This window comes from Capra hircus, chromosome 3 (assembly GCF_001704415.2).
Source record: "Capra hircus breed San Clemente chromosome 3, ASM170441v1, whole genome shotgun sequence".
NCBI classification, from domain to species: domain Eukaryota; kingdom Metazoa; phylum Chordata; class Mammalia; order Artiodactyla; family Bovidae; genus Capra; species Capra hircus.
Genome location: NC_030810.1, coordinates 63,156,230 through 63,181,296, shown reverse-complemented (window position 1 = coordinate 63,181,296; position 25,067 = coordinate 63,156,230). Strand labels below are relative to the sequence as shown.

Here is a 25,067-nt window from a genome sequence, read left to right as displayed (position 1 = left end):
TGCTGTTTGCCTGAAAGTCATTACAACTTTGTGTGACATAATATATTTAGTAGTTTTTACATACTATGTTTCCTTTTTCAATCATATTTATTAAATTAATGTTTATACTTTGATTTCTCTCCCCCAACCTCCACATTGTAGGGCCAAACAGGTGACCCAGGACTCCCGGGGCCATCTGGCCCTCCAGGACCAGAGGTAAAATGTTGGTGGGAATGTAACTAATTTAAATAAATGTCATAGCAATTAAACTTGGTTAGTTAAACCTTTTATATCATAGGCTTAAGCAAGATTCTCTTTAAAGTTTCTATCTTTGTAAACAGTTTGGACTAAATGTTTTCTGTTGTGTCGGGAGGTATGCAACAGTGATCTCCAGAAAATAGAAAAGGTATAGCCACATAGTCCTGGTTAGATCACAGTCGATTTATTTGTTCTGCACAACAACTACTAGAAACACATAGGTGGGGCTTGCAGTCAAATTTCAGAACATAAATGCTGTTGAATTTTTAATGTAGACTGCTTCCAATTTTTTCATGTGTGCATATCATTTGGATCTCATATTCTAGAATAAACATGAGTGAGTCTGTAGTACATGCATCAGATTTGCTTGTATAGTATATTCTTTGAAATTCTTACTTTGGCTTAATCCTTGATGTAGAGGGGCTTTTTCTTTTCTACAAGACTGCATAGGACATAAACTTATGAGATTAAACATTTAAGTTTTTTAAAAAAATCGTTTAATGAGTCAAAGATATACTACATGGAGATAAGTTTCTGAAGCTCACCCTAGTTCAAAAATATAAACCAAAATATAGGCATACATAAATATATAACCCTGTAGTCCATGGGGGAGCAAAGAGTTGGAACAACTGAGCGACTAAACAACAACGAAACATATAAATACACATTCACATCTAATTCAGAGTCATAGATGCAGCAGTAACACTGAGAAAGTGGATTTGGCTTCACAATAAATAAATTAGATCAATAAAGTCCCCATAGTGTCAAAGCAGTATGCGGAGTTTCTAGGAATAGTGCTATCTTGATGCTCCTTCTCTTTGTAAACTCTAAGGTCTGTTTCTTACTCCACAACTGTCTTTCAGAATTGGCTGATTTCTTTTAGCAAATGTCTATTCTTACTGTCTAATTTAAAAACATATTAGAGGTTAATGGTTCAAAAATCAAAACAATATAATTGCATCTAGTTTTAATAATAGGTAATAGGAGGTAAAATAGAGCAATGTATTGATGTCATGATGCTGGGAGGAATGAAATTGTTTATAGTAATAAAATTTATTATTAACAGACAAAATAGTAATTAACTGATTAATCTGTTTATCTTTTTTTATGAGCCTGCATTCTTTTAATCGTTTGTCATAAAAACATTCCTGGAATGAATCATATTTACCTGTCTTCATCATACTGAGGATGTAGAATCTAACTAATCTTTCATTATCTTTAAAGGTTATTTTTATGAACATGGATTACTGTATTGTAATTTTAGTTACATATGGTATGTATCCTAGAAGGAGTGTGTCATCTCCTTGCTATCAGTGTGGTTTAGAATTGTTTCCTTTTCTTTATAAAGCCAGGTTACAGTATGCATGGGCCATGTTTTCACTCATCACTTAGTTTTCCAGAAATTATTTTCTCTGTTGCTTTTGAAATTTTATGATTTTCAGTCACCATTCAGAGCATTGCCTAACTGTCTTTGAGTCCTGGAAGGTACTCAGTCCCAACATATACCAATTCTTCCTCCTTTTGTTGTTGTTGTTCAGTTGCTAAGTCACATCTGATTCTTTGTGACTCTATAGACTTCAGCACGCCGGGCTCCTCTGTCCTTCACTATCTCCCAGAGTTTGCTCAAATTCATGTCCACTGAGTCAGTGATACTATTTAACCATCGTGTCCTTTGCCACCCACTTCTCCTCCTGCCCTCAATCTTTCCCAGCGTCAGAGTCTTTTCTAGTGAATCGGCTCTTTGCATCGGGTGGCCAAAGTGTTAGAGCTTCAGCTTTAGCATCAGTCCTTCCAATGAATACTCAGGGTTGATTTCCTTTAGGATTGATTGGTTTGATCTCCTTGAAGTCCAGGGGAATTCCACGAGTCTTCTCCAGCAGCACAGCTAGAAGGCATCAATTATTTGGTGCTCAGCCTTCTTTATGGAACAACTCTTACATCCATACATGACTACTGGAAAAACCATAGCTCTGACTATACGGACCTTTGTCGGGTGCTTTTTAATATGCTATCTAGGTTTGTCAAAGCTGCTTTCCTTTCAAGCAGGAAAGGTTAGTCATAGCTTTCCTTTCTTTTAGCTTCATGGCTACAATCACCATCTGCAGTTATTTTGGAGCTCAGGAAAATAAAACCTGTCCCTGCTTCCCTTTTTCCCCTTCTATTTGCCATGAAGTGATGGGACTGAATGCCATGGTCTTAGTTTTTCGAATGTTGAATTCTAAGCCACTCTCTTCCTTCACTCTCCTCTCCATTTTCACTCTCCTCTTTCACCCTCATCAGGAGACTTTCTTTAGTTCCTCCTCACTTTCTGCCATTGGAGTAGTACATCTGCATATCAGTGGTACATCTGCTATTTCTCCTGGCTGGCTTGATTCCAGCTTGTGTTTCATCCAGCCACATTTCCCATGATGTGTTCTGCATCTAAGTTAAATAAGTAGGGTGACAGTATACTGCCTTATCATATTCCTTTTCCAATTTGGAACTAGTCAGTTGTTCTTGACTGGTTCTGACTATTGCTTCTTGATCCACATACAGGTTTCTCAGGAGGTCATCTGGTATTCCCATCTCTTTATGAATTTTCCCCAGCTTGTTGTGATCCACATTGTCAAAAAGTGTTAGCGTAGTTGATAAAGCAGAAGTAGGTTATTTTTCTGGAACTCTTCTGCTTTCTCCATAATCCGGTGAATGTTGACAATTTGATCTTTGGTTCCTCTGCCTCTTTGAAGCCCAGCTTGTTTATCTGGAAGTTCTTGGTTGACGTACTGCTAAAGCCTAGCTTGAAGGATTTTGAGCATAACCTTGCTAGCTTGTGAAGAGAGCACAATTATATGGTAGTTTGAACATTCTTTGGAATTGTCCTTTTTGGGGACTGGAATGGTAACTGACCTTTTCCAGTCCTGTGGCCACTGCTTACCTATTTTAAATTGTTTATGAGGCTAAAGATGCAACCTGTGTTCTCTCAATAAGTGGTGCAAGGTTGTTTTGGGAAATGGGGCTAAATCCACAGATCATAATTTCTTCTTGATCATAGAAATATAATATGTAGGATTTCATATATAAGGCAGCACTTCTGTTTAAATCCTTCTTGACATTAGGCTCTTAATAGAATTGTATGTCCAAGAATTTAAAATAGCATGTTTAACCATATATCAAGCCTGAAAAGTTTCTTGTTGCATAGCAGATGAATTTTCTCAGGTAAACGATCATATATGTTATGCTATATTTAGACTTTATCCTGTAGACAATGATCAAAAAATTTTAACCAAAGGAATACAATTATCAGAAATGTATTTCACTGTATAAGTGGTAGATGGAACAAAGAAGAGAAGGAGACAGGGAGAGATGACAAGGAGGAGAAAAAGGAGAGGTGGCAAAACTGTGGCTATTTGGGAAGATAATGCAAGGCCAAGGGGCTAATGATGAGGGCTGTAAAAATAGAGAGGAAAGGACGGCTTCAAGAGATAATTAGGAAATATGATTCACAGCACTTGAATCACAGTCCAGTTCATTCAACTCATGTGAGAAAGGAATAAAAGATGCATGTAATAATTTTGGCTTGAACAGTTGGGGAGAATGTAGATCTTCATTCTAAAAACCGAATAAAAAAGGAGGAAGATATTTAGGGTGGGTGGAGATAATGATTTGGTTTTAATTTTTTTAGGGCTAAAGTGCCTATGGGATATACAGGAAATTAGTCTCATAAACGTATAGAAAATTGCAGACTTGAAACTCAGAATGAACTAGAGAAACATGTTGGTATAGTACTCCACATAGAAGTATTAAATGAAGCAATTGTAATAGATGAAATTATTTAGGACTTGTGAAACAAGATTCAAAAGTACTATTCCTAGACACTCACCTCCAGAAGGTGAATGTCATTCTCTGTTTACAGTATAATTAAGTTTTATAATCAGTTTTTAATAATATTTGACAATATTAAGAACAGTAAAATAAACTTCAGTAACTTAACATCATGAGAATAAAAAAAATCACAATGGAAATTAGAAAATATTTAGAATTGAGTAACAAATCATATAAAATCCAATATTGTACCTAAAGCAACACCCAAACCCTAGAGGGAAATTCACAGACTTCAGTGCATTTTTAAAAAGCAAGGAAGATTGATAATAAAGAAGTTATGCAGAGCACAAGTGTAGGGGTTTGTTTCAAAAGAAGAAAGATGGTGAAAGAGGTCAATAGGATGCAGTCTGTGTTCTCTGTAAGTAGGAGAGTAAATCCCAAGAGTGGGAGGAATTTGTGTGTGCAGAAGGAAGGTACTCAAACAGTTTTGTGAAGAGTAACAGGGAAGGGACTGGGGGCTAGTAACATAATTTCTGACTTGAATTTAAAACTCAGCTGAGATTGAAAAACCTTTTCCACACAGCGTAGCCACAATGTTCTGTACAATTTATTAGAAATTAATTGCAAACCTGAGTCTGAACTTTGTACTGGAGCAAAACAATGAAACACAGTCAGTTTTAGGCTTCTCTTCTCCCTTGGATAAAAATGTATTGCTTGTACAAAAGAAGGGCAGCAATTCATGGTACTGTGTGATTTCCATATTTGAGCATAGATTGATAACAACGTCAAAGTACAATCCAGGAAAAGTTATTAAATAAGGGACCAAAATGATGGTCCTAGGTATATACTTCTGAAATAGCTTTTGTTAATTATTGAATGACAAAAGGCTTAAGTTAATAGTTGAAAAATACGATGCTTGGGATTGATGTCTTCTGAATGAGAATTGAGGAGGTAGCTTGAGTACCTTGAGCAAATTACTTGCTTTGTGTGTGTGTGTGTGTGAATAGTGCAATATATATGCTTAAGTTTATCTTTTATTAAATGGCTTCTCAGTTGTCCCAGAACCATTTGTTAAGCAATTTGTCTTTGCAGCAGTGATTTTAAGATGTCACTGTTATCATATACTAAATTTTCATGGTTTTTGAGTCTATGTCTGAACTTTGTTTTCTGTTCCACTTGAATGGTTGTCTGTTCCTACACACTCATCTTGTTGTTTTAATGATAAGAAGCTCTATGATATTTTGTAACTTCATTGAAAAATAACTGGGAATAATCAGCAAATATAATTATATTTATAAAAGTATACAATGTGATGACATTGTGGAATTATTGTCATGATCAAGATAATTAGTACATCCATCACCTCATGTAGTTCTTTTAAATTAAAAAAAAAATTATTACTGGAGTTTAGTTGACTTACAGTGTTGTGTAAGTTTTAAATGTAAAACAAAGTGAATTGGTTTGCATTACATATATACGCTCTTCTTTAGATTCTTTTCCCATCTAGGCCATTACAGAATATTGAGTAGAATTCCATTGCTACACAGTAGGTCCTTGTCTACCTATTTTATATACAGTAGTATGTATATGTTAACCCCAAATTCCTAATTTATCTCCTTGTTCCTCTCCACTATCCCCTTTTGTAGCCCTAAGTTTATTTTCTATGTCTGTAAGTCTATTTCCTTTTAGTAAAATAAGTTCATTGGCATCATTTTTTTATATTCCACATATAAATGACATCATATGATGTTTGTCTTTTGCTAACTTCACTTAGCATAAGAAACTATATTCCTTTTGCTTCAGATGGCATTATTTCATTCTTTTATGGCTGAGTAATATTCCATTGTATATACATACAACACCTTTCGTTTGTTGATGGATGTTTCAGTTGCTTCCATGTCTTGGCTGTTGTGAATAGTACTGCAGTGAACTTTGGAGTGCACTTACCTTTTTGAATTATGCTTTTCTCTGAATATATACCCATGAGTAGAATTGTTAGATCATACTGTAGCTTTATTTTTAGTTTTGTAAGGAGCTTCCATACTGTTTTTCGTAGTGGTTGTACCAATTTATATTGCCACCAACAATGTTGAAGGGTTCTCTTTCCTCTACACTCTCTCCAACATTTATTGTTTGTAGATTTTTTGATGATGACCATTCTGATCAGTGTGAAGTAATACTTCACTGTACTTTTGGTTTGCATTTCTCTAATAATTAATTGTGTTGAACATCTTTTCTTGTGCTTTTTGGCCATCTATATGTCTTCTTTGAAAAAAATGTCTATTTAGATCTTCTGTCCACTTTTTTTAATTGGGCTGTTTGTTTGTTTGTTTTTATGTTGAGCTTCTTTTCATGTGCTGTATCAACTTTTGGCCTAATAGGACTGTTTGTTTTAATGGGATGTACTACGGTTGTTGTCCATCCAGTTACATTGGGGCCACAACTGGTACTTATTTCTCCCTCCTTCACTATCCATTTCAAATCCCTTTCACTCTCACCTTCTTCTCAGTAGGTCTTGGTGACTTGTCTAGTGGCTAACCTGAACCGAGTGCATGAACTTTTGTTTGGAGTTCCATTGTATCACCTGTATTCCACATAAATCCCTTCCTGCCTCTTTGGGATGAGGCAGTCTTTTCTCCTGTTCCTCCTGTTTTTCAGTCAATTAACCATGCCAAGTTGGTGACCTCTCTTTTTGTTTGCTTATATCTTGTCATAAAAAATCTAAAGTGCAGTGGTAGCAGCCATAATTTTTAGTTTAAGAGCTTTGCTGTGTCTCCTGTCAAGGGAGAGCCCCTTTGGGTATCAGGATCTCCATCCCTGTGAAGTCTAAGATTGTGGGGATAGAAAGCAAAAATTGTCCTGTTTTACTAGAAGTGATGGCAGATAGGACCACACACACTTCTACTTCTTGGTTTCCAAACTTGTGTATCCTTCTTATTAGAGACAAAACATCCTCTGGGCTGGTTCTTCAGTTATAACTTTAGAAGGCAGTTCCAATGGTCCATGAGACTGGCTGCCTCTAGATGGTACAAGGTGGATTAAGACAAATGGACCATATCATGGGGGACACTTTTATATCTCCTTCAATGTAGAGATGCTGTGCTCTGTGGGGATCCATGCCTGTGGGTCAGGTATTCTGTAATTCCCTAGACAGTGGTGCTAGTTAAACCTATAAAGGGAGGAGAGGCCCACTTAACTAAAATACCTGTCTCTGTAAAGATGAACTGCTGATACTTCTAGATTGAAAGGGGCCCACATGAATGTAAACTACCTTTCAATCTCTTAAAAATCATAAATGAAAAGGGTGCATTTGCCAAATCAGTGATTACACACCATGTGAAGGGGGTCTCAATCACCTGCTTGGGTAATAATATTATTCAATACATCTGACACAGCAGCTGCAACTGGGGCTGTGGTGGTCTACAGTCATTCTCCAGAATAAAACTGATCTCTGTAGGGGCCAGTCTGACAAATTAAACCGTGCTCTAATAGAGAGCACAAACCCTACATGTTTTAGATCTTGAATGATGGTACTAATCTCGGACCTTCTCTCCACATACAATTTTATTGGCACTTATGTGGATGTGTATTGTTGTTTAGTTGCTAAATCACATCTGACTCTTGTGACCGCATATACTATAGCATTCCAAGCTCCTCTGTCCATGGAATTTCCCAGACAAGAATACTGGAGTGCATTGGCATTTTTTTCCTCCAGGGGATCTTCCTGACCCAAGGATCGAACCCACATCTCCTGCATTGGGAGGTAGATTGTTGACCAGTGAGCCATCAGGGAACCCCATGTAGATGTTAGTGGCTGGCTGATCCTTAGAACCAAAGGTCCACGTAACTATCGGAGTATCCTTGCCTTTCTTTAAGAGAAAATCCAAATAAGTTACTAATTTTCACAGGTCCTTTAGAGATGCCTACTTTTAGTTTATTTTATTTGTTTGGCTGCTCTGACTCTTCTTTGCTGCTCACGGGCTTTCTCTGGTTGCAGAGAGCGGGGGCTACTCTGGTGTAGTGTGTGGGCTTCTCACCTTGATGGCTTCTTTTTTTTGAGGAGCACAGGCTCCAGGCACTGGAGCTTCAGTAGTTGCAGCTCACTGGTTCGGTGGCTGTGGCACTCAGGCTTAGCTGCTCCATTGCATGTGGAATCTTTCTGGACCAAGGATCAAACCCATGTCCCCTGCATTGCAAGGTGGATTCTTCACTGTATCCCCAGGGAAGTCCTAGAGATACCTATTTTATGTTAATCACTAAAACAAACAAAAAAATGGTGAATTAGATTAGGTCTTAACTTCAAAGAGCTTGGACATGAGTTTGAGCAAGCTCCAGGAGTTGATGGACAAGGGAAGTGTGACATGCTGCTGTCCATGGGGTCGCAAAGGGTTGGACACAACTTAGCAGCTGAAATGAATACTAAATTCAGACTGTGTAAAGCCCCCACTGTCTCTTTTTCCCAAACATCAAGATTAATTAGGTTTGATAAAAATAGAAAATCAGGTCATTCTTTAATAGTCTAGGATCAGTGTAGTTCTCAGAGAAAATTAAGAAATAGCTAAAGAATTTCTTTCCTGAGGCCTCTGGTCTCTCCTGTGTATATTGTTTACCTCTTGGGCATGAGTTCTTATCTATTTCAAACAACCAGTGTATCTTTTTCCTTCCATAATTTACCCTTCTTGTCAAAGCCTAGTTTTAGAGAAAGACCTGATAAATATATCTCACTCCCATCATTAAGTGATTAACAGCTAAGGGCAATATAATTCCCTCTCAAGGATATTTACATTTCAACACTAAACAGAAAGCTGAAACTAATGCAATGAATTTTGAGTTGTAGAATTTGACATTGGCATTGAAAAAACTATTCATCATTAAAGATCATCTGAACAAATATCACTTCAAACTACTTAAGTTTTTTTCTTACTTCTTAGCATTTTGCTTATTCCAGGTGAATTATTAAATTTCTGTAACAAAGAAGTAAATATACCTGTGCATTCAGCTTTCTACAGAATTATAAATATTAGAGGTATCTCAAAACATGTACTTTTAAACCGTAGTTTAAATTTTTTCCATAATAGTTCTTTGTCTTTTATAAAAATATATGGAAAATACTATGCCAGACTCTTTTCTTTTTCTTTAACCATAATAATATCAGTTTTGAGCACTGACCTTATGCTTCCTCCCAGTTCTGGCAGTGAACCACCTTCAAATTTGGTAGCAGGATAGTTAGAATGTTTGTTTATTCAGCTGTTAACCTCCCTGGGCTACAGCGATTTCCAAGTAGTTGAATTTTGGATGATGTTCTTGGTAAATGAAGCCAGTTGTTTACGGCACAAGTGACCACTAATCACAGAGATACCAGAAGTGGACATGAAGTGGGCCCTCTTTTTCTACCAGGGTGGTCTTCATTAGAGACCAAAACTGAAGTTCATTTGGAGACTCTGCTCATATAAAGTCAAGCTGTGCTTCTAAATGTCCGTTTTAGTACTTTAGTGAACTTAACCAGAATAAGGCCGCTTGTGGCCAGCTATATGAGTTGAATAGAACTTAGTGCTTATGAATTCCCTTCATTTAAACCAATTAGATCTTTGGCGTCTTTTACCACCTGGGTTTTGTTGGGTTAATTTGGTGTTCCTAGTTGTTACTCAGAAGGTAATGCTGAAAGAAAATGTGATTAAATCAGTCAATAAAAAAATTATTTCTTGAGTTCCTACAGTGGGCATGGTTGTGCCTAGTGAACACAGTAGGATATATTTGAAAATGTATGTATTATCCATAATTTGGGGAAATTTACAGCCTGCTTGAGAAAGACAAGATATGTACATATACTGTTACATAATGATAATGGCATCATGTGAGAATTAGAATAGTTAGTATAGTTCAGCGTTAGTAGAAAGAGATTAACACGAGATAGGATAATTAGGGAAGAGTTCATGGAAATGATGAATCTTGAATTAGATTGTTGATGAATAAGGGCAGGAAAGCAGGAGGGCGGTACAGACAGGGTAAATCGCACGAGCAGAGATGGACATCTAGGTACTGAACCATATTCATGGTGGATGTACGGACAGTGCTTAAAACTGGCTAGCTGATACAGAGTCCTTGTGTTGGTACAGAGTGACAGATAAAGTTGTAAAAAGTAGATTGGTGCCAGTTGAATAAGGCCTTTGATTCCAAGCTGTGTCAGAAACAGTATTCAGCAGCCAGCCAATCCTAATGTCAGTGGTATTGTGGAAAAAAATATGGAACCTTCCCCCTCATCTCCCAGGTAAACCAGTGATAGTTGTATTGATTTGCCTGCTTTCTGCCCATTGGACAGTTCAGTCGCTCAGTCGTGTCTGACTCTTTGCGACCCCATGGACTGCAGCACATCAGGCCTCCCTGTCCATCACCAACTCCTGGAGCCTACTCAAACTCATGTCCATCGTGTTGGTGATGCCATCCAACCGTCTCATCCTCTGTTGTTTCCTTCTCCTCCCTCCTTCAATCTTTCCCAGCATCAGAGTCTTTTCCAGTGAGTCAGTTCTTCACATCAGGTGGCTAAAGTATTGGAGTTTCAGCTACAGCATCAGTCCTTCCAATGAATATTCAGGACTGATTTCCTTTAGGATTGACTGGTCTGACCTCCTAGTCTTCTCCAACACCACAGTTTGAAGTATCAATTCTTCAGTGCTCAGCTTTCTATATAGTCCAACTTTCACATCCATACATGACTACTGGAAAAATCATAGCTTTGACTCGATGGACCTTTGTTGGTAAAGTAATGCCTCTACTTTTTAATATGCTGTCTAGGTTGGTCATAGCTTTTCTTCCAAGAAGCAAGCATCTCTTAATTTCATGGCTACAATCACCATCTGCAGTGATTCTGGAGCCCCCCAAATTAAAGTCTCTCACTGTTTCCATTGTTTCCCCATCTATTTCCAATGAAGTGATGGGACCAGATGCCATGATCTTCGTTTTCTGAATGTTGAGTGTTACGCCAACTTTTTCACTCTCCTCTTTCACTTTCATCAAGAGGCTCTTTAGCTTTTCTTCACTTTCTGCCATAAGGGTGGTGCCATCTGCATATCTGAGGTTATTGATATTTCTCCCGGCAATCTTGATTCCAGCTTGGACTTCATCCAGCCTGGCATTTTGCATGATATACTCTGCATATATGTTAAATAAGCAGGGTGACAATATACAGCCTTGACGTACTCCTTTCCTGATTTGGAACCAGTCTGTTGTTCCATGTCCAATTCTAACTATTGCTTCTGCCATTCCCATCTCTCTCAGAATTTTCCACAGTTTGTTGTGATCCACAGAGTCAAAGGCTTTGGCATAGTCTATAAAGCAAAAGTAGATGCTTTTCTGGAACTCTCTTTCTTTTTTGATTTCATTAGTGTTCACAAATTTCTATCTTTTCATACTCAGTTTAGATGGTAGTCCATGAATGGAATTTTCTGCCAGCCTAGGATAAATCTTATCAGTTACTGTTAATAATAGTACTGTTGTTACAGTGAGTTAGACCTGAGGCTACTCAACAGATTAATGAGCCTATCTTTCCACCCAAGTAAGAGTTAACAACAACTAAGTCAACTATCTCCGAAGGTGCTTCCTACTCCCAGTACTTGGTCTATAGCCATCTTTCCCAGTTCCTCCTCTTAGCAGGTGGTATAGTTGGGGACAACTTATTGCCTGGTTGACTGTACAGTTTGGTCATGTTCACTGGTAGTTCCCATGAAATCTTCCCATATCCCATCCTGTTATCATTTCTGGTGAAGCCCTCATACTTTCTCTTCCAGAAAGCTCTCTCTCCACCAGTATTCCATTCCCATCCCTAGAATCATCAGGGACTGTGAAGGATCTGATATTTTATCCTATTGGCAAGACAACAAGTTAGCTTAACCACTTCATAGATTCTGGGAGAATACACAAGGCTCCTGGGACAGAGACAAAGGATCATTTGTTACTCTCAGCAGTAGTAGTTGCTGGAGTATCAACATTTTTTCACTGACTCAGTGATCTTCATTTCTCAGAGGGTGATGTGAAGAGAGCTGGATGCTATTTGCATATGCAGTGGGTTGCGTTATATAAGAGGAACTTGGAGCTGAGGTAAGCTAGATCTTTTATAATGGGCAGCTATAAAAGATAATGGGTTCCAGAGAAAGACATTATTATCTGGACAGTAAGTATTGCTGCCTGTTGCTGTAGGGGAAGACATTATCTCTTTACTATGAAAAATTCCCTGAAGAGAGACTTGTAAGAGGAAAGCTAAGTACCTCATTTGTGTAAGGTGCAAAATCCGAGACTATGGAGCATTGTCTTCAGCAACATATTAAGTTAAATGTTGGAGGTATAAAGATGAGTGAGAGACATTCATTTCTCTCCCTCAGCTCACATATTGGAATAAAGAAACACAACCAAATTATAATATAGTGCATTAAGTACTAAAAAGCCATGTTAATAGTTATGTAGGAATATAAAGGAACAAGTTGGTGATTTTGACTAAGAGGAACTATGATAAGCTTCACAGATCATGATATAATTGAGTTGGTGACAAATTGTGTGATGAAGGAACCTGGGGCAGGGAGGTAAGACAGACTTCCAAGAAGATTGGCTGATGAAGAAATAGTAGAGACTTAGCCAAATGCAAACATAGGGTAAGGATATTCCAGAACAGGTATATGATGAAGCTGTGTGTATTTAGAGAACTGCAGATAGTTCAGTGTTTTAGTCAGATCTGTTTCCATTAAAAATGACAGAAACCTAACTCAAACAATTTTCAGCTAATTTTCAGGACTGGCTGAAGTAGTCAGGAAGTCCAGCAGTGCGTGTGCCAAGAGGTTTCACTAGATACAGGAACTAGATGAATATAATCAAGTTACTCTCATCTCCTAGTCTTAACTTATCTCTATTGGCTTCATTCACAACATGCTGTGGCAACAGTGGATTTTGGCAACTCTGGGGTTATATTGCTCTCAGAGTGATCAATTTTAGCAAAAGGAAAGCGCTCTTCTTTCTGCTTAGCTCTAGCAGAAATTCTAAAGTGGACTGCAGCCAATCTGACTGGGATTAGGTGATCTTTAAATCAATCACAACATCCATTGGAACAGGAATACTGTAATTGGCAGGATTTGGATCATTTACCTACCCCTAAATACTGCGATGGGGACCAGAAGCACACACACTACAGATTGGGGAAGAGGGTCATTTCCCAAAGAGATGGTGAGCAGATAAAAAGAAATGTCCTCTACATTTTATGCCTTTGGTTCCCTATATACCCTTCTTCCCACTTACATAGTTTTTCAAATGCCTTTGGTAATATGCTGCAGCCATCCACATAACTGAAAATACATTCCTTTTTCTCCAAAGAAAAATAACCCAACCTATTGGTCAGTTGTTGCTTTGAGCTCCAAGGCTTCTTTGGGTAAGGTGGATTCTCAGTGAGGCACAGATGTAAGTCTACATCTTAACTAGTCAGTATTTGATATTAGAGAAAAGCAAGATGGCCACAATATTCATTCCATTTGGAAAACAAGAGAATGAGAAAAACATAGACTGCCCCAGGCCCATGGGTGTGTGTGTGTGTGTGTGTGTGTGTGTGTGTGTGTGTGTGCGCACTCAGTCATGTCTGATTCTTTGCAACCCTATGGACTGTAGCTCACCAGGCTCCTCTGTTCATGGGATTCTCCAGGCAAGAATACTATAGTGGGTTGCCATTTCCTTCTCCAGGGGATCTTCCCCACCCAGGGATCAAACTCACGTCTCCTACATTGGCAGGCGAATTCTTTACCGTTGAGCCACCTGAGAAGCCCCTGGCCCATAGTTATGTATTTAGAACAAATATGGGCAATTGATATAAGCCAGTTCCCAGTAACAATATAAATCAAGTTTTTAAATCACCCAGCTTCTCACTCCCTACCACAAATTTACAATGAAATGAGAATCTAAGGTGAAGAGTCTTCAAAATATACATTCTATGAAACCAGGGAATATCTTCCTTCTCTAGTATATGTTCAGTACCAAGAACAATGCTTGACACATAGTAACTATGTGTTGAAGGAATGACTAGATACTCTTTAAGATGCTCATAAGAATTCTAAATGAGTTAAATATATAGACAGTGAGTACCCACAACGATACTTATGTAAAGGTAAGTATTAAATCACAGTCATGTTATTATCTCCAAAACATTTTGAAGTCTCAGTTTTGCTGATTTTTATTTGAGTACAAATTTTCTGAGGTTCTTTGAATGGTTGACAGCCATTGTTTACCAAAAAAAAAAAAAAACAGGTGATTATATAAAATATTGCTTTTTGTTTTACAGTTTTACTGAAGTATAATTTATATACAGCAAAGCTGCATATAGTTAAATTGTATAATCTGACAATTCTTGACATATGTTTACCTTGTAAAACAGTCACCAAAATCAAAATAGTGAACTTACCCATCAAACCCCAAAATTTCTTTGTTCACCTTTGTAATCTTTCCATTTTGCCCTTCATGTTCCTCCCTTCCCGAGTCTACTATAGAATTGCTTTTTGTCACTATAGGTTATCCAAACTTAAGTATCAAATAATGATCAAAATAATTTATTTAAAATCATAAATATTTATAAAATTATAAAACTATTAATGATAGTTTTCTATAGCTTTCTGTAGAATAAAAGACTTGCAGCTGACTTTGAAGGGTTTTCTTTGTGTGTGTGTCTTCAAACACTCTGTAAATACTATTTAAGCAAAGTTTTATTCAGGAGAGAGTGTATGCTATCTTGTAAGGCATTTTATCATCTTTGTGGATTTTCTCTGCTGAGTTTTTAGAATATTAAATATAAATGGAGTTTAGAGTTCAGCTGTGCTATTTTTACTGCTTAAACGTACAGAGTTGCAAAAGGGAAAAATATAAATAGCAATAATCATTTGCAGAGATTTTCATAAGTATCATAATGAAAAAAATCTGGTTTTAATGGATTTTTAGATCTAAAACAGCAAGAAAATGAAAGCAAGCCAGATACTTAGATGAATTCTTTATTCTGCATTTCTTTTTCCAGAAGCTCATGCTTTCTGTTTGTGGTTTTCTCAGAAGACAGAGCAGTTTCTTAATTTGCAGTTACACACTGTGTTACAGTTTAGTTTCTATAATTTACTGAGAAACTGCTTTTTTTTACTTTTGTCCTTTCAAATATTTTTTTTGGCATTAACTTTTGGATGGATTATCCTCACTCAGAAAAGATCATTTTAATCTTCTTTTATTACTTTCGTACTTGGACTCAGTATATTCCCTGACATGGCATGTACTTCCACAAATGCTAAAGAACAAAATCTTATGATTGTTTTTTGGATCCATTTCTCAAACCCCCTTTCAGAATCTCTCTCCCTCTGAGTGCATTCATTTCTTGTTTGCATATGTAAAATTTAAACCTATTTATAGAATATATACTAATTGGTGATTTTTTCAGACGAAGGGTAACTTTAGAAACTGCATAATTGAAAATATAATTATTCAAATAGAATTTGTTTTTAATGTGTTCATCAATTCCAGCCATCAAATATTTATTTAATGTACTGTGTGCCCAGCACCAGATGAGGATTTGCATAACTTTGCCCTCTACTACTACTAAGTCGCTTCAGTCGTGTCCGACTCTGTGCCACCCCATAGATGGCAGCCCACCAGGCTCTGCCGTCCCTGGGATTCTCCAGGCAAGAATACTGGAGTGGGTTGCCATTTCCTTCTCCAATGCATGAAAGTGAAAAGTGAAAGTGAAGTCGCTCAGTCGTGTCCGACTCTTAGCGACCCCATGGACTGCAGCCTACCAGGCTCCTCCGTCCATGGGATTTTCCAGGCAAGAGTACTAGAGTGGGGTGCCATTGCCTTCTCCACTTTGCCCTCTAGGAATTCATAATTTGTATGTTACCCTATTTTAAGTGATTTTTTTATTTTATCTTTTCTCAACATGACTATTTTTCAAAGCAGTGTCTCTACTTTGTTTAGACTTATAAACTACCCAGAAGATAAATTTAAGCCAAATCATATTGTATTATGTATGTAATGCATAATGTATATAGAAATCAATGAAAAAATCTTGACAGTTAAATGACATAAATGTCACTCAACTGTAATAACAGAGTATCTAAAGTAACATTATAAAAAAATTATTTGTATCCCTGGAAATGCTTAGGCACCATGTTAAAGAGAAGTGAATAAATGAGCCCCAAACTCACATTTAAAAAATAAATAAAAAATAAATCTATATTATAAAATAACATAAAAGTGGAAATTTCCCCAAATATGTGCTTTATTTTTAATCTATTATAATTGAATGTGCTATTACTTCCAAAACTATTCAAATTCTGAATTTCACAAATTTTATCTGGGGCCAGGTTCAATGAATAAATTCTCTTTTCTTTCTTTCAAATCATAACAAACTGTTGCTCACCAAAGAGCAAATGATTTTCTAAAACACCCAATACCAATTAGCTTTTATTTGTATAGCTTTATATAGGTATAATCGAGGTATATATTTATCATATGAAAAGTGAAAGTGAGAGCCCCTCAGTTGACGTCTGACTCTTGGCATCCCCATGGACTGTAGCCCACCAAGCTCCTCTGTGAATGGAATCCTCCAGGCAAGAATACTGGAGTGGGTTGTTGTTCAGTCCTTCAGTCATGTCTGACTCTTTGTGACCCCATGAACTGCAGTATGCCAAACTTCTCTGTCCTTCACTGTCTCCTAGAGTTTGCTCAAATTCCTGTCCATTGAGTTGATGATGCCATCCAGCTATCTCATCCTCTGGTGTTCCCTTTTCCTTCTGTCTTCAATCTTTCCCAGCATCAGGGTATTTTCTGAGTCAGTTCTTCCCATCAGGTGGCCAGAGTATAGGAGCTTCAGCTTCAACATCAGTCCTTTTAATGAATATTAAGGTATTTCCTTTCGATTGACTGGTTTGATTTCCTTGCAGTCCAAGGGACTCTCAAGAGTTTTCTCCAACACTGCAGTTCAAAAGCATCAATTCTTTGTGCTCATCCTTCTTTATGGTCCAACTCTCGCATCCATACATGACTACTGGTAAAGCCATAGCTTTGACTAGATGGACCTTTGTCAGCAAAGTGATATCTCTGCTTTTTATTACGTTGTCTGTTTCTCATAGCTTTTCTTCTAAAAATCAAGTGTCTTTTAATTTCATGGCTGCAGTCACTGTTTGCCCTGATTTTGGAGCCCAAGAAAATAAATTCTCTCACTGTTTCCATTGTTTCCCCATCTATTTACCATGAAGTGATTGGACTAGATGTTATGATCTTAGTTTTTCAGATGTTGCATTTTCAGCCAGCTCTTTCACTCTCCTCTTTCACTTTCATCAAGAGGCTCTTTAGTTCCTCTTCACTTTCTGCCATAGGGGTGGTGTCATCTGCATATCTGAGGTTATTGATATTTCCCCCAGCAATCTTGCTTCCAGCTTGGGCTTCATCTAGCCCAGCATTTTGCATAATGTACTCTGCATATATACAGCCTCAGTGTACTTATTTTCCAATTTTGGACCAGTCTGTTGTTCCATGTCCAGTTCTAAATGTTGCTTTTTGATCTACATACAGGTTTCTTAGGAGGCAGATCAGGTGGTCTGGTAGTCCCAATTTTTAAAAGAATTTTCCACAGTTTGCTGTGATCCACACAGTACTGAGTTATACAAATAACCTTTTCTATCTTCATCTTGGTGATGGTTTCACAGGTTACACATATGTGAAAAATTATGAAATTACACAATTTAAAATATACAGCATGGCTCAGATGGTAACGAATCAGCCTACAATGTGGGGGACCTGGGTTCAACCCCTAGATTGGGAATATCCCTTGGAAAAGGAAATGGCTACCCACTGGAAACTCCATTATTTCTCTTAGTATTTGAGATTTTGATGTTTCCCCTAAAAATAAATCTTACTTCCAGAATCTTCCATTTTTCCCTAGTTTTCATCTTCTGACATAAGGCTGTTTCTGTACTTTTTCCCTACTCGGACCCTGTAAATTGGCCTTACCAAGGAGGTAGAAAACATTTACTGCTTTTTTTTGACTAACCTGGTAAGAAGTGCTCCAGAATATCTCCATGTGCCTAACTATTGTAAAATATAAATGAAAGATAGATAGGCATTCCCTTCACCAGAGAGTTTTCTCAACCCAGGTATGGAACCCAGGTCTCCTGCATTGCAGGCAGATTTACCATCTGAGCCATGGTGTATATTTTAAATTGTGTAATTTCATAATTTTTCATTTATGTGCCACCTGTGAAACCATCACCAAGATCAAGATAGAAAAGATATTTATCAAACTCAACACTTTCTCACATTCTGTAATCCCTCATTTTGTTTTCCTGCCCCAGTTCTTCCCAGGCTACCACTGATCTGCTTTTTGCATTTTAGATGAATTTGCATTTTTCCAAAGTTGTATGTAAATGAATTCACACAGTATGTACTCTTGTTTGGTCTGACTTCTTTTACTTAGCATAATGTATTTGAGATTAATCCAGGTTGCCACATCCAGGTTGTTTCATTTTACCAATATACCATAATTAGTTTATCCATTGAATTAATTATTGTGGATTATCTATCCATTTACCATTTTAAACTTTTTTTTTTTACCTAGAAGAACTATATATTTCAAAATAAAACAGACTTACTACTCCTATTAAAGAGGTACTAATGTGCTCAATGGATACCATAGAACATTATATTTATCCTATTAGGACACTTTGCCAGAGTAGGAAAGACAATGTTTTACTTTATGACTTAGGAAACTAATGGAATCTGTTAGTGCTTTAATTTTCATGCTTTGCTTTAAAAATGGATGTGAATTAGGCTCCAGCTTTTAGTGATCAGAGAATAATAAAACATTGTTTTTACTGGAGAGAATGCTGAATCACTCTTCTCAGTACAGTAAACAAATATTAGGAGTCCAAAAATAGAAGACACATTTTACTTATTATTTTTAAAGCTTCTTGACTTTTCTGCTTCTTGATAAAAAATGGTGATTAAACTATTTCTATTAAAAAGGTACCAGATGCAAAATACAAAATCAAGATACAAAAAATCAGTTTTCTTTTTTTTTTCAGTTGTTTCAATACACTAATATCAGAATGAGACCTTAAAACAATCCCATTTGCCTCAAAACAAAACAAAACAAAAACCTAGGAATAAATTTAACCATGGAGCTGAAAGACATGTATACTGAAAACTGTAAGACATTGATGAAAGAAATTGAAGGAGACACAAATAAATGAGAAGATATTCCATGTTCATTGACTGGAAGAATTATTAATATTGTTAAAAAGTCCATATTTGTCTAAGCAATCTACAGATTCAGTGCAATCCTTATCAAAACTCCAGTGGCACCTTTCACAAAAATGGAACAAACCATCTGACTCTTTGTGACCCCACGGACTGTAGCCTACCAGGCTTCTCCATCCATGCGATTTTCCAGGCAAGAATACTGGAGTGGGTTGCCATTTCCTTCTCCAGTATGGAATCGTAAGTGATAACAAATAGCCAAAGCAACCTTGAGAAAGAAGAAAGAAGTTGGAGGCATTACACCTCCTAGTTTTAAACTACATTACAAAGGTTTAGTAATTAAAATAGTATGATATTGGTATAAAAACAGACACATAGATTAGTGGAACAAAATAGAAAGGGAAAAAAGAAAGACCAGAAATAAACCCATCCACATATGGTTGGTTAATCTATGACAGAGGAGCCAAGAGTATACAGTGAGGGAAAGGACAGTCCATATAGTAATGGTTTGGGGAAAATTGAACAGCACATGCAAAAAAAAAAAAAAAAAGAAAAGAAAATAAATTTGTGGGAGGGGGGTTCATGTTTGGGAACGCATGTAAGGATTAAAGATTTTAAAATTTTAAAAATAAAAAACTAAAAAAAAAAAAAGAAAATAAATTTGACCTCTATCTTACATTATTCACAAAAATTAACTCAAATTGGATATAAAGCTTGATTGGACTACCTGAAACCATAAAACTCCTAGAAGACAACATTGGCAGAAGCTTCTTGACATTAGTCTTGGTGATGACTTTCTTTTTCTTTTACTCTTTGACACCAGAAGCACAGACAACAAAGGCTAAAATAAAAAAGTAAGTAAGTAAGTCATAGGAATGTAATGTATAACATGGTGGGATAGTTAATAATACTGTATTATATATTTGAAAGTTGCTTAGAGAGTACATATCAAAAGTTATCACATACACAATTAGAACGATGGTGATGGATGTTAGCTAGACTTATTGTAATAATCATTTCTATGTATATACAGGTGTTTTACCCTGAAAGTAAAATGTTATATATCAGTTATATCACAGTTTTTTTTTTAAGAAATCTCCAGAAATCAAACTCCTAGTCCTTTTCCTCAGTAAGGTGTTATGTTTTCAGTTGTGATGTGACCACAGAGATAGTGAAGTGCATTTTGAAAGAAACCATTTTGACTTTTCAATGTTTACCAAAATATTTTAAATGAAAAAATCAGAATTAGAGCATTTTATTATATTTTTAAATTTTCTTTCTATATAGTTTCATGCCAGTGTAGTTTTTTAAAAAAAGTTATAGATGCTGAACAGTGTATTTTTAAATCTTTCAATTTCTAAGCTCTTTGAAATTTTGCTACTTGGCAATGGTAGCCGTGTCCTGTCATTTGATTTACAATTTCAACAGTAAATTTGAAAGTTAAAGGATATCTTTTATAGATATATATTATCATTAAAATACAGTTGACTAAGGTTAACTCTGATTTTTATATTTTAAATTTATTATTATTTTAAAGGTAAGATCTTTACCTGATGGTAACCCAATCCATACCAAAAATTCAGGTATGGAATTTTTTATATAATAAAAATATTCTCTGGCCAAATTTCTGAGGTACACTATTTGAAGAGCATGCCCCTCCTCTCTTTTTAATAACTAAATTGATGTGCTTCTGAACTTTTAAATAAAGTTTTAATTTTAAAATAGTCAACTTACATGGCTATAATATAGGATCCAATTTTTTGACATCTTTTGTCTCTTATTCCCTCATCTTTGGTACTTTTTGTCTTTTTCACATTCCTTTACTATAATTTTCATGTTTAAAAGGAGCTGATGTTCATGTATATATTCCATCGTCCAAGTTAACCCAGAAGCACGATACTGTTTTTTTTTTACTGTTCTATTGAACATAAATTTCAGCCACTGAAAACTATATAAAACAAATGTACAGCACAGGCAGTTATAAGACAAATGCTCTTACAACTAATGCAAAGTTTAGGAATGAAACTGCCAGTTATCCCCAGAAATTTTATCGACACCAACCCAGCCACGAGCCTCTTTTCTCCTTCCGAAAGTAAGCAGTTCCTCTTTTATAGTTTATCACTCAAGTGCACATCTTTTAAAACTATTGTTTAGTCTTTTTTTCTAAGTCTTGTGTCTTCCAGTTTAAAAGTTCTTTTTCCATTGTTTTTTCCCCACTTTATAATCGTTGAAGATCCCCTGTCATTTAATGTGTAGAGTTTCCAACAGCATGGGTTTTGCTGATTATAGTCTCATGATGTAGATAAGCATGTTTTCTCCCTCCTCTGTATTTCCTGCAAATTAGTAGTCACATATAGAGGCCTGACCAAAGTCTGTTTTGCTTGTTTGTTTTTGGCAAGACTGTGGGTGATATTGTGTTCTTTCATCAGGAAGCACAAATCAGTAACAGTTGTGATGCTTCAATTCCCTATATATTAATACATTAGATCATGTAGGGTATTGCAAAATGGTGATATTGTTGCTCTCTCTCTCTGTTTTTTTTTTTTTTTTTGGTTTATTGGCTTGAATACATCCCCTAATCTGCTCTTTGGTTAGTTATAGTATGTATAGAAAAGGTAGAATAAACATTTGATTCTTCACCTTTGTTTACCAGTTTTGGAAATGAGTTGGCTCTCTTTCAGCTTCTAATGTGAATAATTTTTTGTTACTGTATCATTTTGAACTTTTTAATTTAAACATATTTGACATGTTTCAATCCTTTGCAATTTTTATCCTTATTGAAGTTCATATTATCTCATATCTGGCTGGTGAGATCCTTTTCAGACTCCCAGAGTTCTTTTAACATGACAAATTTTATACCTTTTACAGCTTTCTTTCAAGTATAAGAAGGTGTTCTAGGCTTATCTTTTGAATGGATGGGAATTATGAATTTATCCATGAGGACGCTGTGAACCAGTGGTTGTAAACTGGTACCAAGGGGCCAAAAGTAGCCACTAGCCATGTTGTCATCTTTTTTTTGGCATAAGAAACAAACACGTCATTGTTCAACAACAACAAAAAACAAATAAAAACTTTTTAACATTTATTATGTGCCAGGTGTTTTACTAGTTTCTGGGAATATGGTGGTTAGTAGAGATAAAATTGCCCTCCAGGAATTTATTATATATGTAACATACATAATTTATTATACATACCTGTGTTATAATCTGATGAGGAATAGCAAACCAGCCAAGGTTAAGTAACCTTGTAGGACCCTAGGATGGTGTGAGGGTCTTAGATGGGACCTAACTCAGGGTATTGGAGGTGAAAGAAAGATTTTCAAGTAACATATTATTTAATCTCTTATTTAAAATGTAAGTGTTGCAGATGAATAAAGATAAAGAAAAATTACTCAAGGCAGAGAAGGTGTGTGTGTGTATGCATGCACATGTGCACACGCTCAGTTGTGTCCAACTCTTTGCGATCCCGTGGACTGTAGCCTGCCAGACTCCTCTGTCCAGGAGATTTCCCAGGCAAGAATACTGGAGTGGGTTGCTATTTCCTCCTCCAGGGAGAGAAGGTATAGGTAACCATGATTTCCCTTAGAAAAGCAATTGGCATGTCTGAATTGAATGTGTTCTGTTCCAAAGCTTCCAGAAATCTGACCTTGTGTCCAGTCTTTCTGTTACCACTGCCTTTTCTCTTGGCAGAAACATCCACAAGTAATATTTTCTCCACAGAACCCAAGTTTAAATTGGAATCAAGACATTTCTTTCCTAATCCGTACCGGATGAATTGGTATCACTTAATTTCGATTTTTTTTTCCCCTAAAATGAGTTTTCCAGAATCAACCTTGCTAGTCTATCTTATTAGTTGGCACTAATTATCATAATATTTATCCCTCCACTGAACTGTCTTTTCTAGCTGATATTCATACTTAATTGCCGCCTTCTTAACTTTTAAAGATATGATTTTTCTACTTGTCTTGCTTTTTATTCCTTTTTCCATGTCAGAAGAAAACACTAAAATAACTATCTGTGACAAAATATAAGCAAAGTATAATTATTAGCTTATTATCAATATTAAAACTGATCCTGATGAATTTCATTCTAATGTATTATTTGAGAAAGAATATTGCTCTAACATTTTAGAGCAACATTCTTGGCTTTATCTCAGCATAGACTTATTTAACACTGGTCCATTTTTCTTGAAACAACTGTTTCAGACTGCTAAAGTATAATTTCCAAAAAGGTAATATTATGATTTTCAGGCAAATATTAAGTAAACATAGGTCAAAGATTTTATTCAATTCATTAACTAATGATAGAACCAGTAAAATGTCAAAATAAATTCAAAGAACATTTGATCTATTTATAGACAGTTGAATATGGGAATGTTAGAATAAGATAGTTGAGTTTGATGTAAAACTAATTAGTATCCTGTATATTAAGCTGTAACCTGTGGGTTTTTTTTTTTTTCTTTTCTACCAAACAGAAGAATTCGTGTGTAGTTAGTAAACAGTGAGTCTAACAAAGTTCATTCTCTTAATTGTTGGGTGACTCTGTGTCCCATATGACACTTAAAAGACCTGTTACATATATTTTTGTCTTCTTTTTCAAGTTTTGAATGATTCTGAATATGATTTTTAAAATTTCTTAGACTAGATTAGAGACTTTTCTTTGGGTCTGAGGATTGTTTGTGAATAATTGATGCAGTAAGCTTTATTTTAGTGTACTTTATGAGTTTTCCATTCCATTATCAGACAACTGCCTAACAATCTTTAATATTGAAAGGTATTAAATTAATTAATTTTGAGGAGAATAAATCATTTTAGCTGGACTTCAAAAAAAGGCAAAAGGAATTTTTGTATGCTTAATAAATTTAAAGTAATTTTCTATGGAATAAACTCCCTATATTATTTGTGTTCCCTAGGGTTTTCCTGGAGATATTGGGATTCCTGGACAAAATGGCCCTGAAGGATCAAAGGTAAAGAAAAAAAAAAAAAGAAATGAAAAAAAGAAAAGCATGGTATCTGTAGTTTTCTACTCTCAAATCTCCATGAATGGGTAAAAAATACTTTAGAAATATCAAAACATTTCTGGATATTTTTGAGCTGTCTCGAGTACATTTTAAAAAACCTTTTAGATCTTATTTCAAAATAATCAGGAAGTAGTTTGCGTGTCTGGTTGTTTTTATGTTGTCAAAAGACATACTCCTAGAGTAGAAGTATGTTTATGCAGTCTCTTGGGTTCAGGTTATTGGAAATGATTTTCCTGGTTTGGTCTACACTTAGATTAGGGTGACAGTATTTGCAAAGCTCACAAGTAACTGAAAATGGATTTCTTTTAAGAGGTGAAAAAAATTTAAAAAGCCAAAAATCTATAGCATACACAAAATAGGTGAGAGTATTCTGACCACTAAAACCAGTAAAGTATTTAGGGCCTGTAAAATATCCACTGATTAAAATAAAGAAAGCCTATGCAGTTCGAGAATTTATACATAGCACAAACTACCAGAAAAACCTGGTCATTTCTAACTTCCTTTACTGTTACTGTGTATATATACTAGATATTATCCATAGCAGAACTTTAAATGCCAGGCTTTCCAAGCAGGCTGCCATAGAATGAGCATTGTAAACAAAGCATTGTGAATAAATACACAGAATGATGAAACAGCCAGAAGTTTGGAGAACTGGCATGTTATGAAGTGTAGCTGCTGCAGAAGGTTATTAGTGTGAGTAGAGAGGAAGTGTTAGGGAATGAAGCTGGAAAGGATATTAATATAGCTATATTTGT

General features: G+C 35.9%; 1 protein-coding gene across 1 annotated transcript in view; it reads left to right on the top strand.

Annotated features, from left to right (window-relative positions):
* Positions 1 to 25,067, top strand: part of COL24A1 (collagen type XXIV alpha 1 chain) — a 396,719-nt gene that overhangs the window by 143,097 nt on the left and 228,555 nt on the right. The window contains exons 20-21 of the mRNA XM_018045691.1: positions 142 to 195; positions 24,205 to 24,258. Of these exons, the coding sequence (XP_017901180.1) occupies positions 142 to 195; positions 24,205 to 24,258 (108 nt within the window). The remainder of the gene's footprint in view (positions 1 to 141; positions 196 to 24,204; positions 24,259 to 25,067) is intronic.